This window comes from Nematostella vectensis, chromosome 2 (assembly GCF_932526225.1).
Source record: "Nematostella vectensis chromosome 2, jaNemVect1.1, whole genome shotgun sequence".
NCBI classification, from domain to species: Eukaryota; Metazoa; Cnidaria; class Anthozoa; order Actiniaria; family Edwardsiidae; genus Nematostella; species Nematostella vectensis.
Genome location: NC_064035.1, coordinates 19036635 through 19059493, shown reverse-complemented (window position 1 = coordinate 19059493; position 22859 = coordinate 19036635). Strand labels below are relative to the sequence as shown.

Here is a 22859-nt window from a genome sequence, read left to right as displayed (position 1 = left end):
CCCGCGGGCAATCGGCGGTAATTCTGTGTATCCCAAGTCTCCCTCTGAGAAATGTGAACAAAAAATATGGCGGAGAAAAAGTCCACTTCAAAACCTAACCTTTTTGACGATGGGAAACTCGAGAAAGCAGAGACGCCTTTGGATTTTTTATGTCGGTAGACTATTTTGTTTGCTTCTACACTTTGTATTTCTTACCTTTAATACTTGTTATCTGGCTTTCTGGCTCTAGCCCGGACCGGCGTAACAACCCAAATGAAAGAAGTCGTCAAACTCCTGATGGAAAACAGACCCGAGGATCCACTAATATTCCTGGCTGAGTAGTGAGTCTCAAGTTAAATAATATGTGTTTATTGAAGAGTAAATCATAGCGTTACTTCTTTCTGGGCTCAGCTAGTTTGTAAGTTCAACAACACAACAACCAACAACGAGAAACAACATCCAACTCTAACAGCAGGATGGTAAAGGGTTTTTTCGTGCAAACGAGATTTGGCCATTTTTTACTGTCGAGAAACGTGAAATCGTCCATCTTGACGTCTGTGAAACTTGGTTTAGAAGTTTCAAGTCTCCGTGAATCGAGATTTAGCTCAGGTTTTTGAGTGTGTTGAACGGAGAAACATGTGACCTTTCCAAAATAGATAAATATTACAAGTACTTTTTGGATTTTGGACACGGTGCTACTGTATTGGCGATTTTTGGACATGATATTACAGTATTTGCGAGTTTTGAATGTGATATTACAGTATTTGTGAGTTTAGGACACGATATTACGGTTTTTGAAAACGTGAAATGTGAAAAGGCCATTTTCAGGTCCGTAAAAGGTGAAAAAGCCATTTTTCTGTTTTGTGAAATGTGATCCATAGCACCCTGTAACAGCACTCCAACTAATGTGGAGCAAACCAAACATAGTAATGCTTAGCAATACGGTTCGTTTAATGTATCTGAATATTTGTTCATAAATACATGGGGTGTTTTTGGAGAAATTAAGGACTACATTTGAATGCATTCCTCATTTCCACTCCATCTCTTTAAAAAAATATCTCTATGTCTCGACTAATCAGAGTGAATCAATCATTGGGTGTGTTGGGAGTGGTTTGGAAGTCAGTCTCCTTCGAAGCTGCCCTGGACTCATCATGCTAGCTTGGATTATTGGGGTCTAGGTACTGCCTAGCGTGACAAGTCAAGAACAGCTACAAGCCAAGGGAAACTGGTAGTACATTAGGAAGTTGGCTGGCAACTAAGTTTCACTAGTAAAAGTCTTAGTGAAATGGTCATAGTTTATTTACTGAGAGTACCAAATCTTTTGTTTTGTACATCTAGTTTTGACAACTTGGCTGATACGGCAACTGCATTAATGCAAGCTCACCAGAAATTGCTTCTTGTCCATCATTCCCAACCTGCATTTTACAGTAATCTCATGGAAGCGTATGACACCCTCAGTCACCAAAAAGGTAAGGGTCCCTTTATACTACAGCACTGCATTTCCCGGCGTATAATGCACACCTTTTTACTCCCAAAATGACCTCGCAAAAAGGGATGCGCATTATATGCAGAACACATTGTTCTTAGCATGATAAAAAGCGGAAATCAATAAGAAAATGCTGTGATCCTATTGTAGGTGAGAAACAGTCACAAAATCGCTTAAAAAAACATAGTAAAAGGTAAAACATAGTAATCACATAGGGGTATATAACGCTCTCAGTCCCCAAAAAAGTGAGAGTCCCTTTCATACAGTAATATCATAGGGGAATGTATATGACACAGTCAGTTGCTAGTCCAGACCTGGGACTCTCTTTGCGCTCGACATTCTGGCTCGCGTGAAAGAGGGTCCAGTATTTATTGCATGCGCATACGCGAACATATACCAATCAGCGATCTTCACGGCAAAATTTGAAATACGAGCTCGCGCAATAACGGACATGCCTAAGGAGGGTCGATTCCCACTAGACCTTGTCGAGTGCAGAGCTCCGAAAATCAATCATCGCTAAGTTGAACAGAATGTTTTGTACATGTTTAGGAATATCAGCGAACTTCTTGGGACTTGTTTTCTATAAAAACGCGATAAAATGTAATTGCAAATCAAAAAGCCCGCGCTTTATTTGAAATGACGCTATTGCCTAAAGCGCGCGCGTGAAAATAAACAGAAAAGCTCTTTGATTGATATATTTTCCAGACTCTAATTATCATCTTACCTGTTCTCAGAAAAGATTGACAATCAAGTATTTACCCACTACCAAAATCAGCGTATTATTTCTGAAATAAACCCTCGCTCGTCTCTTTCGCAGCCATCTTCAACTAAGCAACCAGGCCACACCGCATATATGCGGTGTATTTTCGCGCATGCGCATGCAATAAATACTGGACCCTCTTTCACGCGAGCCGGAATGTCGAGCGCAAAGAGAGTCCCAGGTCTGGACTAAGTCAGTTGCCAAAAAGGCAAGGGACCTATTATCCTATATTAACCTATCTCTTATCAACACATACTGTATGACACTCCCAGTCAAGGGAAAAGTAGGTCCCCTTACCATATACGTAGGATTTATATGATATCGCCAGTAAATCATAGGGAAGAGTTTATTTAGTAATGTTAGGAAGGCTTGACAATTGCTTTATTGTTTGTTAACCTACTTTATAAATGATACCCTGGTTATGGAAATATTTCTCTTTGCATTCTGAACAGGGAGCAATGGTCTTAGAGGTCTCACTGGGAAAAGTTACAATGATCTACTTACTCTTCTTTGCAGGTACAGTTATGCATGCAAATATTCACACACACAAAAAGGATGTAAAAAATATAATTTTTAAATGGCCTATGTATCCACCTCCTCCGAAACACATTAACCCCACCCTGCACCCCAGCCCTTGAAGAAACTCAAAATAAAGATGGTCATGGCAAAATAATTTTAAATTATTGTCTAGCATTGAAGTATCCTCACCAGAGCCTCCAGACTTCTCTCGTCCAATGCTCGTTAGGACATTTTGGCTGAGCGTCATTGGGTGAGAGATGTTTGGAGTCTCTGGTATCCAGGGTAGCATTGAAGTCATTGAAAGAGTATTGAGGTAATTGTAAAGAGTGAAGAACATGCCAATGTTACACACACTAATTACAGATAGAAGAAAATTTGTTTGCATCTGGCTTTTATTGGAAAACACTGTAAAATTATACTCCCACACTTGCTAAATAGGGGTTGATCTTACTGTTGTACGTTAGGCATAGCACATCATATGTAAATTGTATATTTTTATTTCCCAGGGACCTGACTAATACAGAAGCAGAGCCTCTTCTCAAGCAAATAACCTGCTTTGATCATGAGGTCATTAGATTCCTTGTATTTAGATGTGGGGTTCTCTCTGTCCTAGTGTACCAAGGTTAGTCTCTTTGTTTAATCATTGTCAACAAATAACTGCTCATTGTGATATTACAGTTCTGCTTTTATATAAATTGCTAGTAAAATGTGAACTCGGGTTGGTTGAGAAAAGTCGGTGATTAGAGTGTACAGTACATGTATATTTGAAATCATTGTGTCTGGGCTCTGAACTAAATTCATGTTTTGTAGTTAAAAACAATTACTCTATTTTTTTTCTTGTACAGCTGTCATCTAATATTGAGATGTTTATTAATTATTCAACAGATTTCCTTAAGCAAGCTGATTCATTATATGATGAACTGGATTTATATGAAAGAGGTACAGACTTGTATGCTGTTTGTAGGCTATTTATTGAAAATAATATTATCCATATCACCTGTTATTTCAGGTAAAGCTGATAAACAGTTGTGTGAGGTGTGTTTGGATCAGTTGTCAAAGGCTGTGGCAACAACATCTCTTTCAGATCCAATAAGGTACCTTAGAGTACAGTCTTATCACTTTTGCATGCATTTATTTTGCTTTTTACTCAAATTTCATTAATGTAATCGAATTATTCTCTAATATTTCTAAGTGTCCTCCATGCTGGAACATACATCAGTGCAAAGTCTTTCCAAAAGTCAGCTCTTGGGGTGAGTTGCTTATTTGTTTGTTTGTTTGTTTGTTTCTTTGTGTTTCTCAATGAACCTCTCTGAACTTAAACTATAGTGTAGAACATCTACTATCTTAGTGTCATAGCAGGGATTGGGGCACTGGAAAAGAAATGACCAGTAGCGGCATGGCTCTGCCCCCCAATATTTCCTTTATGTTTCTGTATGTTGCCCTCCAATATTTCAAGCCTGATCATGGCAATGTATTTTTAGTATATTAATGCGATTCCATGCATTAAGTTGTTGTCTTGCCTAATGTATAGGTGCTATCAAAGGGAGGTCAAAACCGTAAAACAATAAGCAAAGAAGAATTTGTCGCTGCAGCTGCAAAAATGTTTTTATCACAGGTACAGTATGCTATCCATCTGAAAGATGTTTGAAATAATTAAAATTAATAATCAAAATTATGCATCACTGCTAATTTTAGAACATAGATGGCTGTTCCCCCCAAAAAAAAGCCTTCCTTAATTTGTTTTGTTCCTTCTGTCTCTGCATCACATACTAGGTAGGGTGGGAAGAGTCAGGTGCCACTGCTAATAAAGTATTTCCATTCCTCTAACTCTAATTTCTGGATGTTTTCCCCTTCATACAATTTTGATTGTACTGCAGTCTGTGTCCAGAGATCCAGGAAAAATTCTAGCATGTCTACGAAAAAAAGTGCTGGAAACTCTCCAGATCCATGTACTCTTATAGAGATCAAGAGAATAAGACAGATCCAGATCTATTTACTTCTTAAATAGATCTAGATCCGTGCCTGTGTGCAATGTCATTCCTGCAGTATAGTGAAAATGATGACATGCTTGCCCTATTTGGTGCTGGTTCCAATGATGGAAAGCTTTTCAATGTAGCCTTGTTATGCTATTAATAACCTTTTTTTTTTACTTTTAGGTCCCAGACTTCAGATAGCGCTCATGGTCCCAGCAAATGTTTCACAAGGAAGCCACCGCAAATGGCTCACAACAGCTGAAATGAAAATAGGGGATGTCTGGACAAATCTTGTGTGGTGCCATAAACCCAAATAGCATCTTGTCCATGAAAAAGCAGAGCAGATGGTAGAGGAGAATGCTGGACACCTTGGTGTCTTCAATGTCCAAATCTTTGTTTTTATTTAAAGCAGAATGTTCCTGTATTGTAACCCCCCCCCCCCCCCCCCCCATCTTACATGGCCTGCTATGGCTCTGTAAATACATTACACTTGTTTTCAGACACACATTCACCATGTTTTTTTTTGTTTCTGGGTCATGACTGGTTTTTGGTTATGGAAGCCATTTCACAGGTAACCATTGAGTGCCAAAAAAGCACCAGGTGTCACAAAGACATATGCACTAAATCTTCAACAACTCAACGCTAAGTAAAAAATTGAACTTAATTCAATTGCTGGCATTTGTTTATTGGCATTTTCTCAATGACAGTAGCTATTCACTTTGATGTTGTTTTGGTTGTGAACAATCTAAAGCTGTGACATGCAGAATTGTAAAAATCCAGAAGTCATGATCGATGTCCACCAAAACACAGTTGTGACTCGTAAACAAAAGGCAGAGGGTGCAGGTGTGACTGAAAATGAGTTTAAAATATATTTAGGGGTTAGAGGAAGGGTTGTGGGGGGTTCTTCCCCCCTCCCTTCCAAAACTTTGTGCTGTAACTGAAAATTCTGTATCCAATTATAATACAAAGAGTTGCCAAAAGCTTATTGCAGTCAGCTAATGTTCAGATAAGAGGAAAGCTCTCACGAACAAATCCACCTATAGATCTCACAAGGGTGTTAGATAAATTGCGCTACACAAGGGAATTCTTGTTTTAAATATTTTAATAGAAAAAAAGGCAAAATGACGATTTTCTATAGAATAATTTTTCCGAAGCTATAAAAATCACCAAAAAGTGGGAGATTTGGGTGCACAACGTGGGAGAGTGGGAGAAGGGGTCCAAAATCATAAGACTCCCGCCTAATGCGGGAGAGTTGACAGGTATGCATTGCAGGGATTTTTTAATTTCGATATAGAGGAATGGCCTATACAAAAAAGAGTTTTCTGAATGGTATATTATGTTTGAAAGTATTTATATTTATTTATACTCTATTATGTGACTTACTGTACATAATTTGTAATAAAAAGTCCAAGCTCAAATTAAACTTCTTATAACTACTCTGCATTTTGGTAAATAGAACAAATAGTTGTTTTCACTCTATGAAGTTTAGGGGGCTTCTACTGCAGACTTTTAGCGGCTTTAGTGGCAACATAACAGTAACAAAAAGCAACTTATTTAGCTCTTTAAAACTAAATCAAGAAGGGTTTTTTTTCAGAAGTTTTTAAATATTTTCCTTTGTTCTCTGGCGTGACAGGCCAGACCAAAAAGGTCATGTGATCTCTTAGCACCAGTCCCCTTATCAGCAAACAACAAACAATAATTCTCTACAAAACATGTTTGAAACATTATGAAATAGTGAGGCGATTATTTAAGGAAGGTGCTTAGGCCAACCATAGTTTATACGCCGTTCTTTCCATGTGCCGTTTCTATGTAAATGCATGCAGATAAAGATGAAACAATCGACCTCGTTCATTTGCATGTGTTTGCATTAGGAACAGTATATGAACTAGGCCTTATTCGAGCAATTGCCATGGGCCCTCATGGCTTATTGCTTGGTTTACCTGTGGATAAGATATTCTTAACTTGGTCTACCTGTGCGAATGTGAGTCCCAGGGTCTTTCGCCGAGCAAAGCCTGGCACATCCATCATATTCGCATCACGGAAACTCGCAAGATTTTCGCAAAACCGGGTACGTAATAACGTACTCAGTATGCTAATTCATTAACTACTTTGGTCTGCCAAACACTTGCCAGTAATTATATTATTTTCCTATTTGTTTTGCTATGGCATGCGTATGCTCATGTTAGCTCATGTTAGGTTTTAATATCATCACTAGCTGTCAGTATACTTTATTTACTTTGTATAGAAGAGACAGTACATTTAATAAACTAAATTCTCTTTTTCTAGAAGAGGAGTTAGGATTTATCGACTTGTAAGTTTAGTAGAGTGATTTTCAAAATCCAGTGCAACAAAACTAATTGTTAAAGTGTAATAGTCAAGCCAGAACAAAAGAGAACAAAGACATTACATACTACTTATTAAGCGAGAGTGAGGTCATGATAAGAGTGAGGTCATGATAAGAAGGTCTGGCGGGATGGCTGGTCCATTCGAAGCTCCGCTTGAAATTTTGTTTTTAGCCCTTCTTTTAAGTTCTAAATTGGACTTTGACAGTCCCGAAAACTTTTTAATACACCCAGGACTGATTTATCAACAATATGTAGGCCAAGAAGCATTTTTAACCTCGTTTTCTGGAAGAATAAGAGTAAATGGTCGGCCTGGTTCCGCCATCTTGGATTCTCCTCCAACACGTGCAAGACTACTATGTGGTCTCCTTCTCCTCTGTGGAGACATTAGCCTTAATCCAGGACCAGCTTGGAAATATCCATGTGGCCTATGCAAGAAGCCTGTGAAGTCAAACCAACGTGGTCTTCAATGTGACTCGTGTAACATTTGGAACCATGCGAAATGTATGGACATTAGCATACCATCGTACGAGTCCTTGGCAAATTCGTCCTGCCTATGGCTTTGCCCCAAGTGTGACGCTTCCAATTTCTCTGAGACTCTGTTAAGCGCTTCAACATTGGAGCTCTCAAACTCCTTCAATTTTCTTCCAAGTCAAACTTCGTCCCCAGTTGCTAAAACTACACCAAGAAATTCCTCTACGAGTTCTGTGTTGGAACATGCTCGCAAGAGCTCACGACCACGCCATAAACAAGGCCTGAAGGTATTTAACATCAACTTCCAGAGCCTAAAGAATAAGAACTGTGAATTTCAAGCTTTCCTAGCAACTGAGAGTCCAGATATAGTAATTGGAACTGAGACCTGGTTGAATCCCAGTGTTAAAACCTGTGAATTCTTCCCTTCTAATTACTCAGTATTTCGGAAGGATAGACCGGATGGATATGGGGGAGTTCTATTAGCAGTCAAGGATCTCAGCTGTCATGAGCTTTACGAACTTAACTCAGACTGCGAAACAGTTTGGATTAAAGTCTCTATTAACAGAAGGAAACATGTATATATTGGAGCTTTTTACAACCCTGACAGTTCTTGCGAGGCACTTGATGAGTTAGACCGCTCCCTTTCAAAGCTACAGAGGATGTCTGGAAATTCAGTTATATATCTCGGAGGTGATTTCAACCTTGGAGGAGACATATGCTGGGAAACAAACACCATTGCAAGAGGAAGCCGTCACGTCACAGCTTGCGAGAAGCTACTGGAGATGTGCAGCATTTATAGTTTGGAGCAAGTGGTAGATAAGCCTACCCGTGGTGATAAGATCCTTGACCTGCTCTTTACAACAAATAGCACCCTTGTTGACTCAGTACATGTCAAACCTGCAATGGGAGACCATGGATGTGTGGAGATACAAACCTTAGTTACACCAAAGCTGGCACGCCCGATCAGGAGGAAGATCTTTCTGTATTCAAAAGGGAACTTTGTTGACATGAAAAGGGACCTACTAGAGTTTAGCTCTGTTTATTTCACAAACTTCACTGTTCGATCATTGCAGGAAAACTGGGACATGTTAAAAGGAAAACTTTCTTCTCTTATGGAGGAATATATCCCTGCTAAAATGTCCTCAAGTAGGTACAATCTCCCTTGGTTTACTCACAATCTAAAAAAACTCAAAAGAAAAGTCCAAAGATTGTATAACACCCAGAAACGTACAGGTTTGGAAAGTGACAAAAGGAAATTTAGACAAACTCGGAAAGCCTATAGATATAAGCTAAATAAATCATATGGAGATTATATAAATAATTTGCTAGGGTCCTCTCAAAGAGAACAACCTAAGAAATTTTGGAGATTTGTGAAATCAAAAAGGCAAGATAACATGGGTATTAACCTACTTCATAACCAGCATAATATTGCTGTTTCAAATAGCCTAGACAAAGCAAATGTCCTCAATGGTTATTTTTTCTCTATTTTTACTAAAGAGGACTCTAGTACAGCACCAAGCTTAAATCCAAATTCATCAAGCCCAGAAATGGGTAAAATCATAGTCACCTCAAATGGTGTTCAGAAGCTTTTGAATTCAATTGATTCAAATAAGGCTGGGGGGCCTGATAAATTGCCAACTCGTATTTTAAAGGAATTATCCCAAGAGTTGGCACCCCTATATACACAACTTTTCCAACAGTCCTTAGATCAGGGAAAATTACCCATGGACTGGAAAATTGCCAATGTAGTACCAATTTTTAAAAAAGGCAAAAGATCATCACCAAATAACTATCGACCCGTTTCCCTTACATCTGTTACTTGCAAAATTTTGGAGCATGTAATATGCCACCATGTTTGGCAACATTTGGAGCAGCATGGCATACTTAGCGATTTTCAACATGGTTTCCGTAAAAGGAGGAACTGTGAAACACAATTAATTATAACATGCCATGACTTAGTAAGCGCCATAAATCAAGGGAAACGGGTTGATGCTTTTATCTTAGATTTTTCAAAGGCCTTTGACCGAGTGCCGCATAGACGACTTCTTTACAAATTAAGCTATTATGGCATCAGGGGTAGCTTGCTGACCTGGATGGAAGATTTCCTCACCCAGAGATCACAGTGTGTAACACTAGAGGGTGCAACATCCAGTCAATGCTCTGTTACCTCTGGTGTACCACAAGGAACAGTTTTAGGACCACTTTTGTTCCTGCTTTTTGTAAATGATCTCCCTCTAAATATCTCGTCAACTATTAGGCTTTTTGCAGATGACTGCCTTTTATATCGCACTATTGATGGCTCAAATGACAGCCTAGCTTTACAAAACGATCTTGATGCTCTAAATAGATGGGAGAGGGATTGGCAAATGGCCTTTAATGTGGAGAAATGCCACACTATGTGCTTCTCCACAAGCAGAGCGAAAATTCCAGACCATCCCTATATACTTAACAACAGGATTCTAGAGAGGGTTTACCATCACTCCTATCTAGGAGTACTACTCTCAGGGGATTTAAAATGGGATAAACACATCGCACAAATTACATCTAGTGCAAATCAGACCCTTGGGGTCATTAGAAGAAATTTTAGAACAGCCTCGGTAGACTGCAAGTCTAAACTCTATTGCAGTCTAGTTAGACCGAAGCTTGAATACGCAAACTCTGCCTGGTACCCGCATCTCCAAAAGGATAAACACTGCCTTGATATGGTGCAGAGGACTGCAGCCAGAGTTTGCTATAATAATTATTTGAGGGAGCCAGGGGTCGTAACAAACATGCTAAGAGAGCTGGAGTGGCCATCCCTTGAGGGCAGACGGACTCTCTCTCGAATGTCCATGTTCCATCAGGTTGTTTATGGAACTGTGGACATTGAGAGAGAGCCCTTCTTGGTTCCGATGGACCGGCCTTCAAGGAATGGCAACTCCAAGCGCTTCCATATAACACATTCCAAGTGCAACCAGCATGCAAATAGCTTTTTCCCGTGGTCTATAAAATTTTGGAACAATTTACCAGGTTCAATTACCGACATAAAAGAAAAGGGCAAATTCAAAGAGAAGCTTCAGCAGCATTTAATTGATAATGGCCAGTGGTTCTAGTATTCAAGTTATAAATTAATTAAGCTAAATTATTTAATTGAATTACTTTATTGAAAATTATTTTATAAATTTATTTTACAAATTATGAATATATTGTACTGTATAAGTTATGTAAATTATTCCAGATCTGTATATTTTTACCTTGTATTTATTTATACTGATGTGATACCGACATGGTTTTATCAGTTAATAAAGTAGATGTAGATGTAGACATTACCGGGAAATCTCAGACCAAGGTCTTGACGTAAGGACTAAGCGATAGCAAGGTCCATGCAAAAGACCCAGGTCCGAGATTTCCAGGTAATGACCGAACGGAAGAGGTTAATAAGTTATTTATTATATGACATTTACCTAAGACAAAAAGCGAATAAAAACTAAAAACGGAAATGGGAAAATCTTTCACTTGCACACAAACGCTTGCACATGCAACTTTTGATGAAAGTGATATGAGTGCTCATTCAAATGACAAATCCACACGACAAACACGAAACTGTTCTCAATATTTTTAAAATTTCTTTTAAGATTTGGCAATCTCAACTGTTTCGAAAAGACATCTTAAAAAGCAAAATATCAAGAACTTTTGCGAAGAGTTTCCTGGTGAGAAAGTGATTGTGTGGTGTTTTTGCACCGTGCGCATAAACACGTGTAAATACAGAACTTAACTTGTTTTTCAAAGTTGAACCTTTGGAACCTTTGAATGCTACACTGAGATCCGGTGAGTGTGCCATTCATCCCTGTTTAACTTCCTTACATCTTTAAAATAACTTAGTTTATGATTATGTGGTCAAGCTCTACTTCTGACATTTCTTTCAACTCTATGTTTTCAGTCTCACGGACTTGCAACATGAGTCGTGTTGTTGTTTTTCTCGTGTATTTTGTCTTCTTTGTCCTTTTCTGGGTAGTAAAACTTTCTTTGGTCATAGTAAAGCATATCAATATTTTGTATAATTTTTTGTCAGACTTTGATTTGAGAGTTTGAAAATTGCTAGAATAATTTTGATTTGGTCACCCGAGCACTCAGCGTCACTCTCAACTTACAAAAGAAAGATTGTTTTCATAATGCCTGGTCATTATTGTAGGATCTTGCCTGCACCCAGGGGGGTGCAGGTGATGCGAACGCACCCCCCACAACAGCCAAAGGTCCACTTTCGGTTCTCTATTTGTAGACAAAACTATAAAGCATCAGCTAGATCACTCTCGTGTGTAGCCAAATTCGACAATAAATGTCAGTAGAGATACTGCAAAGGCATAAAAATATCCCTTTTTGTTTTTTCTGGAGTGGTCAGATTTTTATCAGAGAACTTAACCCCTCAACCACTCAACCACTTTTTCCGATTTCGCACCCCCCAAGAAAAATCCTGGGTACGGGCCTGGATTGTTGCCATATAACAAAGTGTATTAGTACTAAAGAAACTAAATAGTATTTCAGGGGTTTTTGAAAATCATTCTATTACTTTACCCAAAGAAATATCAATAAGTTATATACTTACTTATTAGCGTGACATAACCCAGCTTGTAGCTTGTAACATGCTTGTAAGATTTGACCAAAGGAACACACTTGTCTAGTTTAAGAAATTAAATATTGTGTTTGTATGACACTCTCTATTTAAAAGAAATACACTAGTCATTTGAAACCTCAATGGTTCCGGGGAGGTGAAGGGTCAACATGGAGGTTGAGAGCAATTTTGAACAAGATTCTGTCCTGAGGGTGTGGGGGAATTTACAGTTTTGGACTGTAAGACTTTCCCCCACCCTGGGGGCTTGGGGATAAATGAATAACATCACAAATGCTCTTTGCAAAAGTCATGTCAGTTTCTGGTTTGGAGCTCTTTTTCTTCTGCAGCAAAAAACTACGTGTATCTGCGTGAGGCAGGCTGCATGGCGAAATTGCAAAAACAAATATAAATGATAACTAACCCCAGATGAAGATAATTTATTTTTCCATTTTTTTGGTTACTGTTATCCTCATAGTTATTAGTACAAACTGGCTGAAGTGTACTGGCTTCGAAAGATAAAGGCTATTTTCAGATGACTTGTTGTCGGGTAGTATATATATATATATATATATATATATATATGTATATACATTGTTTGCATCCCGAGGGAGGGGGTGGGGGCTTTTTTCTGTTTTGTACAGCGACAACGTCTAATCCCCCACCCTTCGCCGGGACCATGGGGGTTTGGGTGTCAATTGACTAATGCAAAAGTACAAATGGACATGCTCACAATAATTTTCCCAAAATACTTTGTATGTCAATGATGCACTAGGGATGTTTTCACAAACATGCTGGGCATATAATAACTAGGGAGTAAATCTCATGAACTTGCATTGTCAGTGTATTTTCTTTTTATACTTGTGTCCACCCTACAGGGTAAACTGGTATTCCTACTACTCATGTGTAAGCAAAAATAACAGTTTGCAAAAGACTGTATGTGTGCCATTTATCAGACTACATTCTTGTGAAATAAGAAACTGTATTGGTTTGTGTAATAAAACGACAATTTCTAATGATCTGATTATTTTTTTTCTGTATTATAGGACATTGAGGCTTGCCTTCCTTTATTTCAAGATGAGAACGTGGCTACGCAGGCTTTCAGTGCTCCAACTGTGTGTTCTAGTAGTTTTAGCCCTTGTTATTTTGCTCAAGGGAACACGATTGGTATGGTATGGATTTAATTATGCTCAGCTCATTCTCCGAGCTGTAAACTCTGATGAGAAAAGACGTGCAGATAATTTGGAGTTGCTTGCACAAATTCAATGGGACTACTCCACATTACAGACCAGATACATGAAACAGATTTGTGAAGATAAGGGTTCTGAACGGACGGACTTTACATGGCTGTCAGCATTGGTCAATGATGAGTATGTCATACCCGCTGTTGTACTTGGGCACAGTATAAAAACTCTCTCCTGTGTGAAAAAGATGCTGGTTTTAGTCTCTGATGAGGTTAGTAAGGCATCTATACATGCACTGGAGAGAACTGGATGGAGTGTAAAACTGGTAACAGCAATGGACTGCCGATGGCTTGAACGTAAGCAAGGCCATATGCCTGCTAGTAAAGGTATACTGGGGACTCACACAAGGTTCCATGCATGGAACTATACCCAATATAGCAAAATCATCTATGCAGACCCAGACTATATGCTATTGAGTAACATGGATGAACTGTTCCACCTCTCAGAAGACTTCGCAGCTGCAGAGTGTGCAAGGGCAGGCATGGTTGATCCTTGCTTTAATGCTGGATTGTTAGTGTTTAGACCAAGCTACAAGGATTATAAGGCTATCATGGAAAACTGGTGGACAATCTCATTGTCAGATACATGCCCTAATGACCAGGTACTGTTGTGGCACCTTTATGCTGATACTGGCCGATGGAAGCCACTCCCGTTTGCCTACAATGTCCGTAGGTTGATCCATCATCCTATGAAAGCTTTTCATTTCGCTTGCTGTCCTCCACCCAAACCTTGGAAAGAGCATTGTCGACCAAGCTCAAAGGAAGCTAAGAAATTCAACGGGCCTCTTCTCAGTGTGCATGATGCCACAATAATGTTTTGGAAAATGTTCTATGAAGCAGTTAGAAAGTACAACTTAGAAGAATGGTGGGAAAACACTTTATTTTTCAAGTCGGATAAAGAAGTGAATGTGAAATCATATGTAGAATGTGTCCAGGAATGGTCGCTCCGATAGAATTGATGAATTCTATATAAAAATGTTCATTTTGTGAGAGTTACCAATTACCAACTTTAATGTTGAGTGGTTTAGTAAACCATCTTTGCCATAGCACCTTGAAAGACCTCAAAACCCATCCTTTCACATAACCATGTTCCCAGAAATTCCATTCTTTAATCCCTTACTGGATTTCTACCCTTCTGGGTTTCTTCCAGCCCTATAGAACTCCCTCTTTTATTAGATTCTATATTATCAGCGCTTTTGTGCAGACTGATTGAGGTCCATCGTTTCCCTGATTCTCTGCCTAGCTAATTCCCTTCCGATGTACTATCTAGAAACTTCAGCTAAAAAAGGTTATGATGATAAAAATATTTCGTAGTTATGTCTACATGGTGACGTGATGCGAGAGCAAGGGAAATAGACTCAATCAAATACTTGCCGACGTTTTGTATCAAAGAGAGGGATATAAGTGTATTATATGTTACTGAACAGTGAATATAATAAATACATACCATTTTTCTATAATTTGATGGTAAAATAAGAGTAGACCCTGTTCTAATAAGAAAAGAAAATGTTATATTTCGGCTGAATGTGGTGTTCTGAACTGTGCACTTGTCAGGGTTTGTACAATGTGACGTAAATGATGACAATTGCGATTATGCTAACTGAACGATGCGAGATATTTTCCCTAATTCTCGGAGCAAGAACGAAATGTTCCTTTTTTTTATTGAATTCTCAACTTTATTCTTCACTAAAAAGGTATAAGCAAACTCTCATGGAGGGGGTTAGAAAAAGCAAAGAGGCAGCAGACAGTCGGGCTTTACACGAGATGGGAGTGCGACCAAAATCAGGCTCTTTGCCTACCATAGGGATTACCGCCTCGGCGAACATTTCGACAGCGGGACAGCCGCCGCTTCATTGAAAGCGAAAACAACTGAGGACGAAGGAAGCTTCAGTGTCCAAGAGCCAGTCGATGTCAGATGGTACCGGTTTGGGCCTTGACAAGATTAGTCTAGACTTCTACAACAAGTCAGGCAGACTACAAGGCGATGTTAACCGTGGCACGATAGACTTGTTGTTCTTTAGCTCTTTTAAGGGTAGGGAGTCGGTTCGACCTACAAATAACTCCAGTATCAACCTGCGCAGTACTAGTCATGAAAGGTCGCGCTCAGCCGAACCGCCCCGTGCCCCTCAAGACTGTACCCTAACCTGCCTGATGCTCGCTCGGCTCACTCTCACAGTGCGGACAACATTCATCAAGTGGTAGAAGACACAGAGAAAGCAAATCGGACGTACGGCGAACTAGATTATTTCCCCCGTATTATTTCCACTAGACATCAATCAGTTCAGCGGACACGTTCCAGCCCAACGTTTGCTTACTCCCCAAAGGTCAAATCACCGAAACTGCAGCAGAGCGCTCAACAACTTGTGAAAAACCAAACAAGCCATGCGTCCTTGCATAATCTCACGACAACCGCACGAGGCGACAAGCACAGAGCGGTGGCTCACCAGTCGTCCTGCCCCGTGGTGCTCGTCTCTGGTCCAGCCGAGCAGAACACATGCCACCCAGTCCATTAGAGACGGCCACCATCATCCAAGCCGATCCAAGAGCGCAACGCCGTATGCGGGTAGAGACCGTCAACTAGGGAACTACCGCGAGCATCATGCTCCTTATGACAGCTCTGCAAAAAAACCTCGTCGTCGTCAAAGCAAGAATATACAACGAAGGATCTCGAACACAAAGGCACCACCGGATTCATGTCCTTCTCTGGACTTTATCGGGCTCGTACCGACAATTGCCATACCAGGATTAAAGTCAGGGGAGTTGACTCTTTGCAGTCAGCCACCGGATGATTGCTGCCATGTGGAGTATAGGAAATGGGGCCCTAGCCCTGAGAGAACCCTGGGAAATAACAGAGATGATGATATCCCTGGGGCTTGGACTGACTGCAGCGGGGCGCAAATCATATTCCATTATGATGGCGACCCGCCCAAGTCAGCAAGCACCCAAGATGGCGAGTACCGCGATGGCCACCAGCCATGGAGGAGATTCTTTTGTGATTCTGCTTTTTCCCTGTCACCTAAAAACACGTCTGATGAAAGCATTGCCGTACAGCAAGATGAGAGATCGCCACAAAGGTTGTCTCTTTCGAAGTATCATCCGCCCGTGATGCGGGTCGCCTCGGACCCACTCCCTGCGATGCGGCGCTGGCCAGCCATCAGGGTGCATGTCACAGAGCACAAGGACAGGCCAAATGACGTCACGTTTGGATGCTTCCAGCACTTCAGCACCATTTCATTAATGCCGTCTCCTTTGCCCGACGTGATGCAAAACTACCAGCAACTCGGCGAGTCCGAGGGGTCTCTTACACCAGAGGACCTGATGTAAACTGCGCTCCTGTACCCTGGAGCCTGCTGTGTAAAAGCGGACGTATTATCGCCGACCTCAAAATTCCTTTGCTATGGAAATATGTTCAACATGTTCCTAGCATGTTCTTAGAATTTGGCGAATTCTCGGGTTGAACGGTCTTCTTAAAGAAAGGTTCTCCTAAAACAAAAAGTGTTGCGAACAGGCAAGGATGGCGTTAGGTTAGCCTGTTCACACACCCCCGAATATATTTTTTTCTGCTACTGGAGGCTTTAGTACAGTATGGTCTTTAGTCGGCCTGTAGACAAACCTCCAAATTAACAAGTGTTGAATTAGATGCTCACATGTATGTGATACTAACCGGGTTCTAGCTGAGTGGTAATAGCGTGGCGTGTGCGGTTTTCGATTGAAAATTCAATCTATGACCAGAAAATAAACGCTTTTCTCTTAGTTTACCAAAATAGTCTAGAGTTAATCCTAGGTGTGCCCTGTCTATCACATTTTCGGCAGATTTTTGAAGTAGACAACATGCACTATACATGTCAAGCATTCCTGTGGGGAGATGGTGGTGGTAAGGGGGGGGGGGGGGGGGGGAGGGTGATTGAATGGCTATCCACACTCTCGTTTTGAAGAGTTTCTGGTAAAATACTTGTAATATCTACCACTTTTTTTGCCGCCCCTCCCCCTTTTTAGAGTCTGGATCCACCTATGTACAGGTTTTTGTTTGTAGTTTTGAAGATGACACCTTGATCATCATCTTCCTGGGACGTACAATACGATTTCGGAATGTTACTTTTTTGCTGAAGTATTTGCTTGTACATATTCCGCGCTTGCCTTTTGAGATTCTATTAAGATTCATATATCTATTATATTTATGGTATAGTTTTATTCATGATAAGGGATTTGAGTATTTTGCGCAACTCGGGGATTTCACCGAGACTTGTTGACACTCGTGGCTTTCCTCTATGACGATTACCATAAATGGTCATAACGTGTGCAAACATTATATACTTAAAACAAAACCAGAATTAAACAAAATACTCAGAGCTCAGAGAAAGATATCTTCACCAGTGAAGATATCTTCTTATTCAAATGCAGTGTTATTCAGATGTCTATATCAAAATTTTCATTTTAAAAATACTTATTTAAACTAACTTGTTAGCTGGGTGCTTAAAATTTTGCGATTAAAGAGAAAATTCACATGCCCTTAGCAGAACACCCCCCTCCCCTCCCCGGTTTGCTTTACTTTAGCCTCGCATTATGCCAGGTTCTTTAATCACAACACCCCCCCCCCCCCCCCCCCCCCCCGCCCGCCCGCTCCCCAGGAGTCAATTCTATATCTCATCGTCTGGACTTTGACAAGCTGTCGAGCGCAGTAGTTTAAAGTAGGTGTGTTATTCGTAATCGTTATCTAAATTTTCTATTTGCATATTTCTGAAAAGCACTTCTCACGCTGTTCCTGTATGGGCTACAAAGTTACATTTCCCCAAGTCTCCGACACGTGGTACTCACGCCCACTTTCCACCCTTGCAAGCAATCCATTCCATTCCGCACCTATCTCGTCCGGACTTTGAAAAGCTGTAAAAACCTCGATCCCGTTCTCGCCTAAAACCACCCAGCTTTCACGGTCGTGCTTGCAGGAGAGGTACCTAAGTATTAGCACCGAAAAGCACAAAGCCACGGCTTGTGCTACCGCTGACACACTCCTAGAGACGATCACACGGCGACGCTCAAGATCCACCAGCACGCATGCGCCGGCTGCCAAATCAATCAAATATACCCAGTCTCTGTACTTGCGAACATAGCAATAACCTTTCCCCATTAAGAACAACTTCAGAGCTAAGATTTGCGCTTGGTTACCATGTAAGCAGACTTTGCGACCCATTAGTATGCCCCAGTCCTCTTCGCCGCGTATAAGCATCGCGTGGTCGCCCTCGCAAGGCTCTAAGAAGGCGCAGTCGGTTACCTTGGAGACATCTCCCTTCCTCGGTAGGACGCCATTGTTAAGGAGGCTACTGGTCGCACACACAGCACCGCTGGAATCTAGAATTTCGACTATTATTTGGTCTGTGTCGGGAACAGAGCGTATTATCCGACAGTTAAAAGCTAATTCTCCCCGCTGATCACAAACCGGGTACATTGTCACCTCTGCTGGATTAGTCAATATTGTGTTGGTATTTTCCGCGACACACGCCCGAGACAGCGCTTTAGATAAGCTGTAGAAAACTTTAAGGCCGAAATCTGGGCTTATTGTGAAAAACATATCTCCGAATTCCTTGGGGGAGACTTTACAAGATACATTTAGCGCTAGATCTTTATCTGGTAAGAAGGCGGAAAGAATTATGTTATCTTCATCTGTACTCTGTGTCATCGATTCACCATACCTTCCAAGATGTTTTAGAGTATCAAACTTGAACAATCCTACTAACGCCTTTCTGGTTGTAAATACAGAGTTCGCAGTTTCGTACAAAGATAAGCTGAAGGATGTCGTGTGGGATGTATCGATTTGGAAGGAAGTCAAGACGAAAGTACCGTCACCAATCGTTTGCTCATACGTTTCGTATTTCTCCTGCTCATTCACCAACCGTTGCTGGTACAAGGGATTAACAAAACCGAGTGATCCGTCATTGCGCATGCTCATCCCCTCAGACCGCAGGTCATGTAATGGCACGTATTCCAAACCACTCTTACGCCGTGCAGCCTTTGCGTCTCGAGGGAGTCTTCCAACGGCGAGGATTCTCTCCTCAAGCACGACCCTATTTTCCACTTCTAGGGTGACCATATACGTGATTTCTGGATTGAGGTGGGAAACTCGTATCTCGGTTATTTCTATGTGATGAACCACAGATGCAAAGGCCTGCGGGTGAATGACAGGGGATGGATGCGTCTTCAAAGGTTGCCTCTCGCGGCAAATGATGCCAGGGCGGGCGTACTCGATGCCTTCACATTCGAATGCCCTCCGAGAATCCTCGCACGCCTCGGACAAGGCCAAATCAATGTCCTGAACCGCCCCAAGTATAACCCCAGATTGTGAAGCATAGAATATCGGGTTCAGCTGGTGGGAATGCAAGATAAGTTTGATGTCTAGCGGTGGACGTAAGACAACATTCGGACGCTTCGACTGGAGGTCCAGATACCGGACATACCTTTGAGTTGCAACGTTCAAGAAATTGTCGTCGCAGAAATGAGGCAGCGAGACTTGGTAGCAAAATTCGCTGTACTTGATCGATGCTGAGTTGAAATCATACCTAATCCTAGTAATAAACGAATCTTTAGCTATGGGAACAGAAAGATTCACCTCAAACGGCTCTCTTGGGTACGCATCGACCCATAGCCGCCTGCTTAGTCGCAGCGCTTGCTCTAAATCTTCTCCTGATTTTGACCTATGGTTTGGCGGGTTTTTGATAAGTCTGCTGCACTCGCGTCGGTAGTTCGTTGGCGAAAGCATATGTAAAATCCACACCCATGCAACGTCTAGCGGAGCGGCCCACTCGTCACATGACATCGTGCCGTGCCTGCGACAAAGCGGCAGCCACAACTTCTCGTATCTGCGAACTGCGTTTTCTAAGTAACATCCATCGATAAGCAGGGGGTATCTCGTCGCCTTGGCGACAAATTTTAAGTGCGCCTTGGTTAGCGGAACATATGTTTTCCTGTCAACCTTTTCCCATCTCTCGAGACAACGAGCCGATTCCTTAGACATTTTATCGGCTTTAAGTCTTAATTTTCTTGAAGGCGGGACTATCTGCAAAGGAAGTTTAGTGAGGTGAGTTATTCGCCAGGTAGTATATTCAAAGTATAGGGAAAATCAAAACGAATCAATCTGCCCTGAAGAAGTCTTATTGAAGACGAGTCGACTACCAGTTTTGGTGAACCAAAGTTTAGGGAGAGTGTAGCAAGCTAAAAATTCCCAGTTGCCGTCTCGCTTATACCGACTTTTAATACGAGTAAAAGATCTCTGGTAAAGAAAAAATTAACCATGTGAGCGGCACTCACGTGCGGTAACAGAGAAAAACCAAAAATGCCGTCTCCAGTTTAAAAATCGAAAATACCCTAATGATTCGAATAGCACCCTCCTTCAAATAAGCGCCCCCCCCCTCCTTCGACCTCGAATTTAGCGCCCTCCTCTCATCCCTTCTAAAAAAAATCAACAAATGCATCACTTGAATGTTGTGAAATTTAGCTCGCATTGACATGATCACATTACAACACGGGCCTTTAAGCGCCTGGGGCGCTTATACGAATAATTACGGTAATGCGATTCAAAGCGGGTAGGGTGCATTATTACACTATTATTGCACTTTACCTATCCGTGGCTTACGCAAACCTAGAAACCTCCGGTCGGTCTTCGCGAACGCCAGTCCAGCGAAATACACTCTTTTTTTTATAAGAACGTTTAATTTTTAGTTGAGGCTGGGCCGTTCTTATTTTTGGGACATTTTAAGGCTGAATATGTTCTTAAAGATGTTCTTAAATTTTAGTGTACGTAGAAAATATAATACCTAATAAATTATTAGGAAGAGAATTACACTAATGATCAAAATAGCAATATTAAGGTTGTTATTATGAGCACAATTTGATTTTGCATTTTAAAACGCATCAGGACTAAAAAATACATTTTTTATGCTATCTGAGCCTCGGCATGTTCTTAGCATGTTCTTAAAATTTGGTGAAATCTCAGGCTAGACGTTTTTAAAAAAAAGTTCTTATAAAAAAAGAGTGTACAAGGAAAAGAAGCCTCTGCTAGCAGGGAATCATTAGTCTCACCCGAGTTGTCCGGGTTTTTAACCTCGAATCTTATCCGAAAAAGAGCATGCTGTATTTTGTAACGCATATTTCGTGTCTCGTGTCATACATATGACCTGTGACGCGTAAGCTGATTCCCGTCGGGAAAATCTTATGATAATACGTAAAATTACATACATTTCATACAAAATAAACTTATTTCGCGGTCCACAGAAATTCATGAATGTCTGAAAAGTATAATCCGGTTTAGCTATATTCGCTTATATATGATAAGCTAACCTGTATGTTTGCGCATTTATTTTAAAAGAAAAGGGGCAATCAGAAATGATTGTAGTCCCAGGCTTATATTACCATAAATAGCGGCTTGTATTACTAATGTCCCAGGCTTATATTACTATTGTAGTCCCTTACCGGCTTATAGTAATATAGTCTCTTTCCGGTTTCAAAACAATTATGAAGTCCCTGTTGTCCTCAAAACATCCCTCAAGTTAACGATTTTATTTATGTGACCGCGGTTTTGACACGTGAGGTGACTTAACATCCGTAATGTGACGTAACATCCGTCACGCAATTCTCCTGGCTCCTTATATGGAAGATCAGTGTGTAGGAAGCCAAAGATGAAGGGATTTTTTGTTCAAGGAAGCGGAAAGAGAGCTTAACACAACAGCCAAAATGTGATGATATATTGAGCATAACGCGCAATGTGGGAAAACTTAACATCAACCGCAACGTGAGGAAATATTGAACAACACGCAAAACGTGAGGGAATATTGAACAACACGCAAAACGTGAGGGAATATTGAACAACACGCAAAACGTGAGGGAATATTGAATACCACGCGCAACGCGAGTGAATATTGAACACCACGCAAAACGTGAGGGAATATTGAACAACACGCAAAACGTGAGGGAATATTGAACAACACGCAAAACGTGAGGGAATATTGAATACCACGCGCAACGCGAGTGAATATTGAACACCACGCGCAAATTGATGGGAATATTGAACACCACGCGCAACGTGAGCGAATATAACTGAACATCACGCACAACGTGAGGGCATATTGAGTACCATGCGCAACGTGAGGGAATACTGAACACCACGCACAACTTGAGGTATTAACCATCACCCGCAACGCGAGGGAACATTGGATACCACGCGCAACGTGAGAGGGAATATTCCACATCACGGGCAACGTGGAGAACTGGACGAAAAACTTGAATAACTCAAAACCGCCTCAAAACCGTTTTTTGTACCCTTTGTATTTTGAGTCATTTATAACTCACACTCCCCTCTAACTGTTATTGACTTTTTGTACCTTAGCTGGTATTTTAATTCATTTCTACTTGAGTAGCTTGTCACGCCTGTCAAAACAAGGGAGTTCATGCTAATCAGGCAAATCTCCATGGTGCCATTCGCCAGTTGGCCATTCATGGATCCATGTTGCA

The 22859-nt window shown here is 41.0% G+C and overlaps 3 protein-coding genes across 3 annotated transcripts; 2 read left to right on the top strand and 1 right to left on the bottom strand.

The window, feature by feature from the left end:
- The first annotated feature begins 12 nt into the window (after positions 1-12).
- LOC5525265 (tubulin polyglutamylase complex subunit 1) lies at positions 13-5046 on the top strand. The gene is made up of 10 exons (XM_032375694.2): positions 13-151; positions 230-320; positions 1318-1448; positions 2678-2741; positions 3251-3366; positions 3630-3683; positions 3754-3838; positions 3937-3994; positions 4276-4359; positions 4901-5046. Exons 1-10 carry the CDS (start codon positions 67-69, stop codon positions 4916-4918), a joined length of 786 nt encoding a protein of 261 aa, XP_032231585.2. The 5' UTR covers positions 13-66; the 3' UTR covers positions 4919-5046.
- Positions 5047-6423: 1377 nt separating this feature from the next.
- Positions 6424-14821, top strand: LOC5525266 (glycogenin-1). The gene is made up of 2 exons (XM_032375690.2): positions 6424-6785; positions 13165-14821. Exon 2 carries the CDS (start codon positions 13196-13198, stop codon positions 14312-14314), a length of 1119 nt encoding a protein of 372 aa, XP_032231581.2. The 5' UTR covers positions 6424-6785; positions 13165-13195; the 3' UTR covers positions 14315-14821.
- A 3219-nt stretch (positions 14822-18040) lies between these two features.
- Positions 18041-21904, bottom strand: LOC5525267. The gene is made up of 2 exons (XM_001647498.3): positions 21822-21904; positions 18041-20409 (listed from the first exon to the last, which is right to left on the bottom strand). The coding sequence occupies exon 2, from the start codon at positions 20365-20367 to the stop codon at positions 18133-18135; it is 2235 nt and encodes a 744-aa protein (XP_001647548.2). The 5' UTR covers positions 20368-20409; positions 21822-21904; the 3' UTR covers positions 18041-18132.
- Between the last annotated feature and the right edge of the window lie 955 nt (positions 21905-22859).

Bases quoted from the DNA above. Each gene is read 5' to 3' on its own strand.
- LOC5525265 (XM_032375694.2), top strand. From the start codon at position 67: ATGGCGGAGAAAAAGTCCACTTCAAAACCTAACCTTTTTGACGATGGG. The intron at 321-1,317 runs GTGAGTCTCAAG...TTGTACATCTAG, and splicing joins CTAATATTCCTGGCTGAGTA to TTTTGACAACTTGGCTGATA. The intron at 1,449-2,677 runs GTAAGGGTCCCT...CATTCTGAACAG, and splicing joins CACCCTCAGTCACCAAAAAG to GGAGCAATGGTCTTAGAGGT.
- LOC5525266 (XM_032375690.2), top strand. From the start codon at position 13,196: ATGAGAACGTGGCTACGCAGGCTTTCAGTGCTCCAACTGTGTGTTCTA.
- LOC5525267 (XM_001647498.3), bottom strand. From the start codon at position 20,367: ATGTCTAAGGAATCGGCTCGTTGTCTCGAGAGATGGGAAAAGGTTGAC.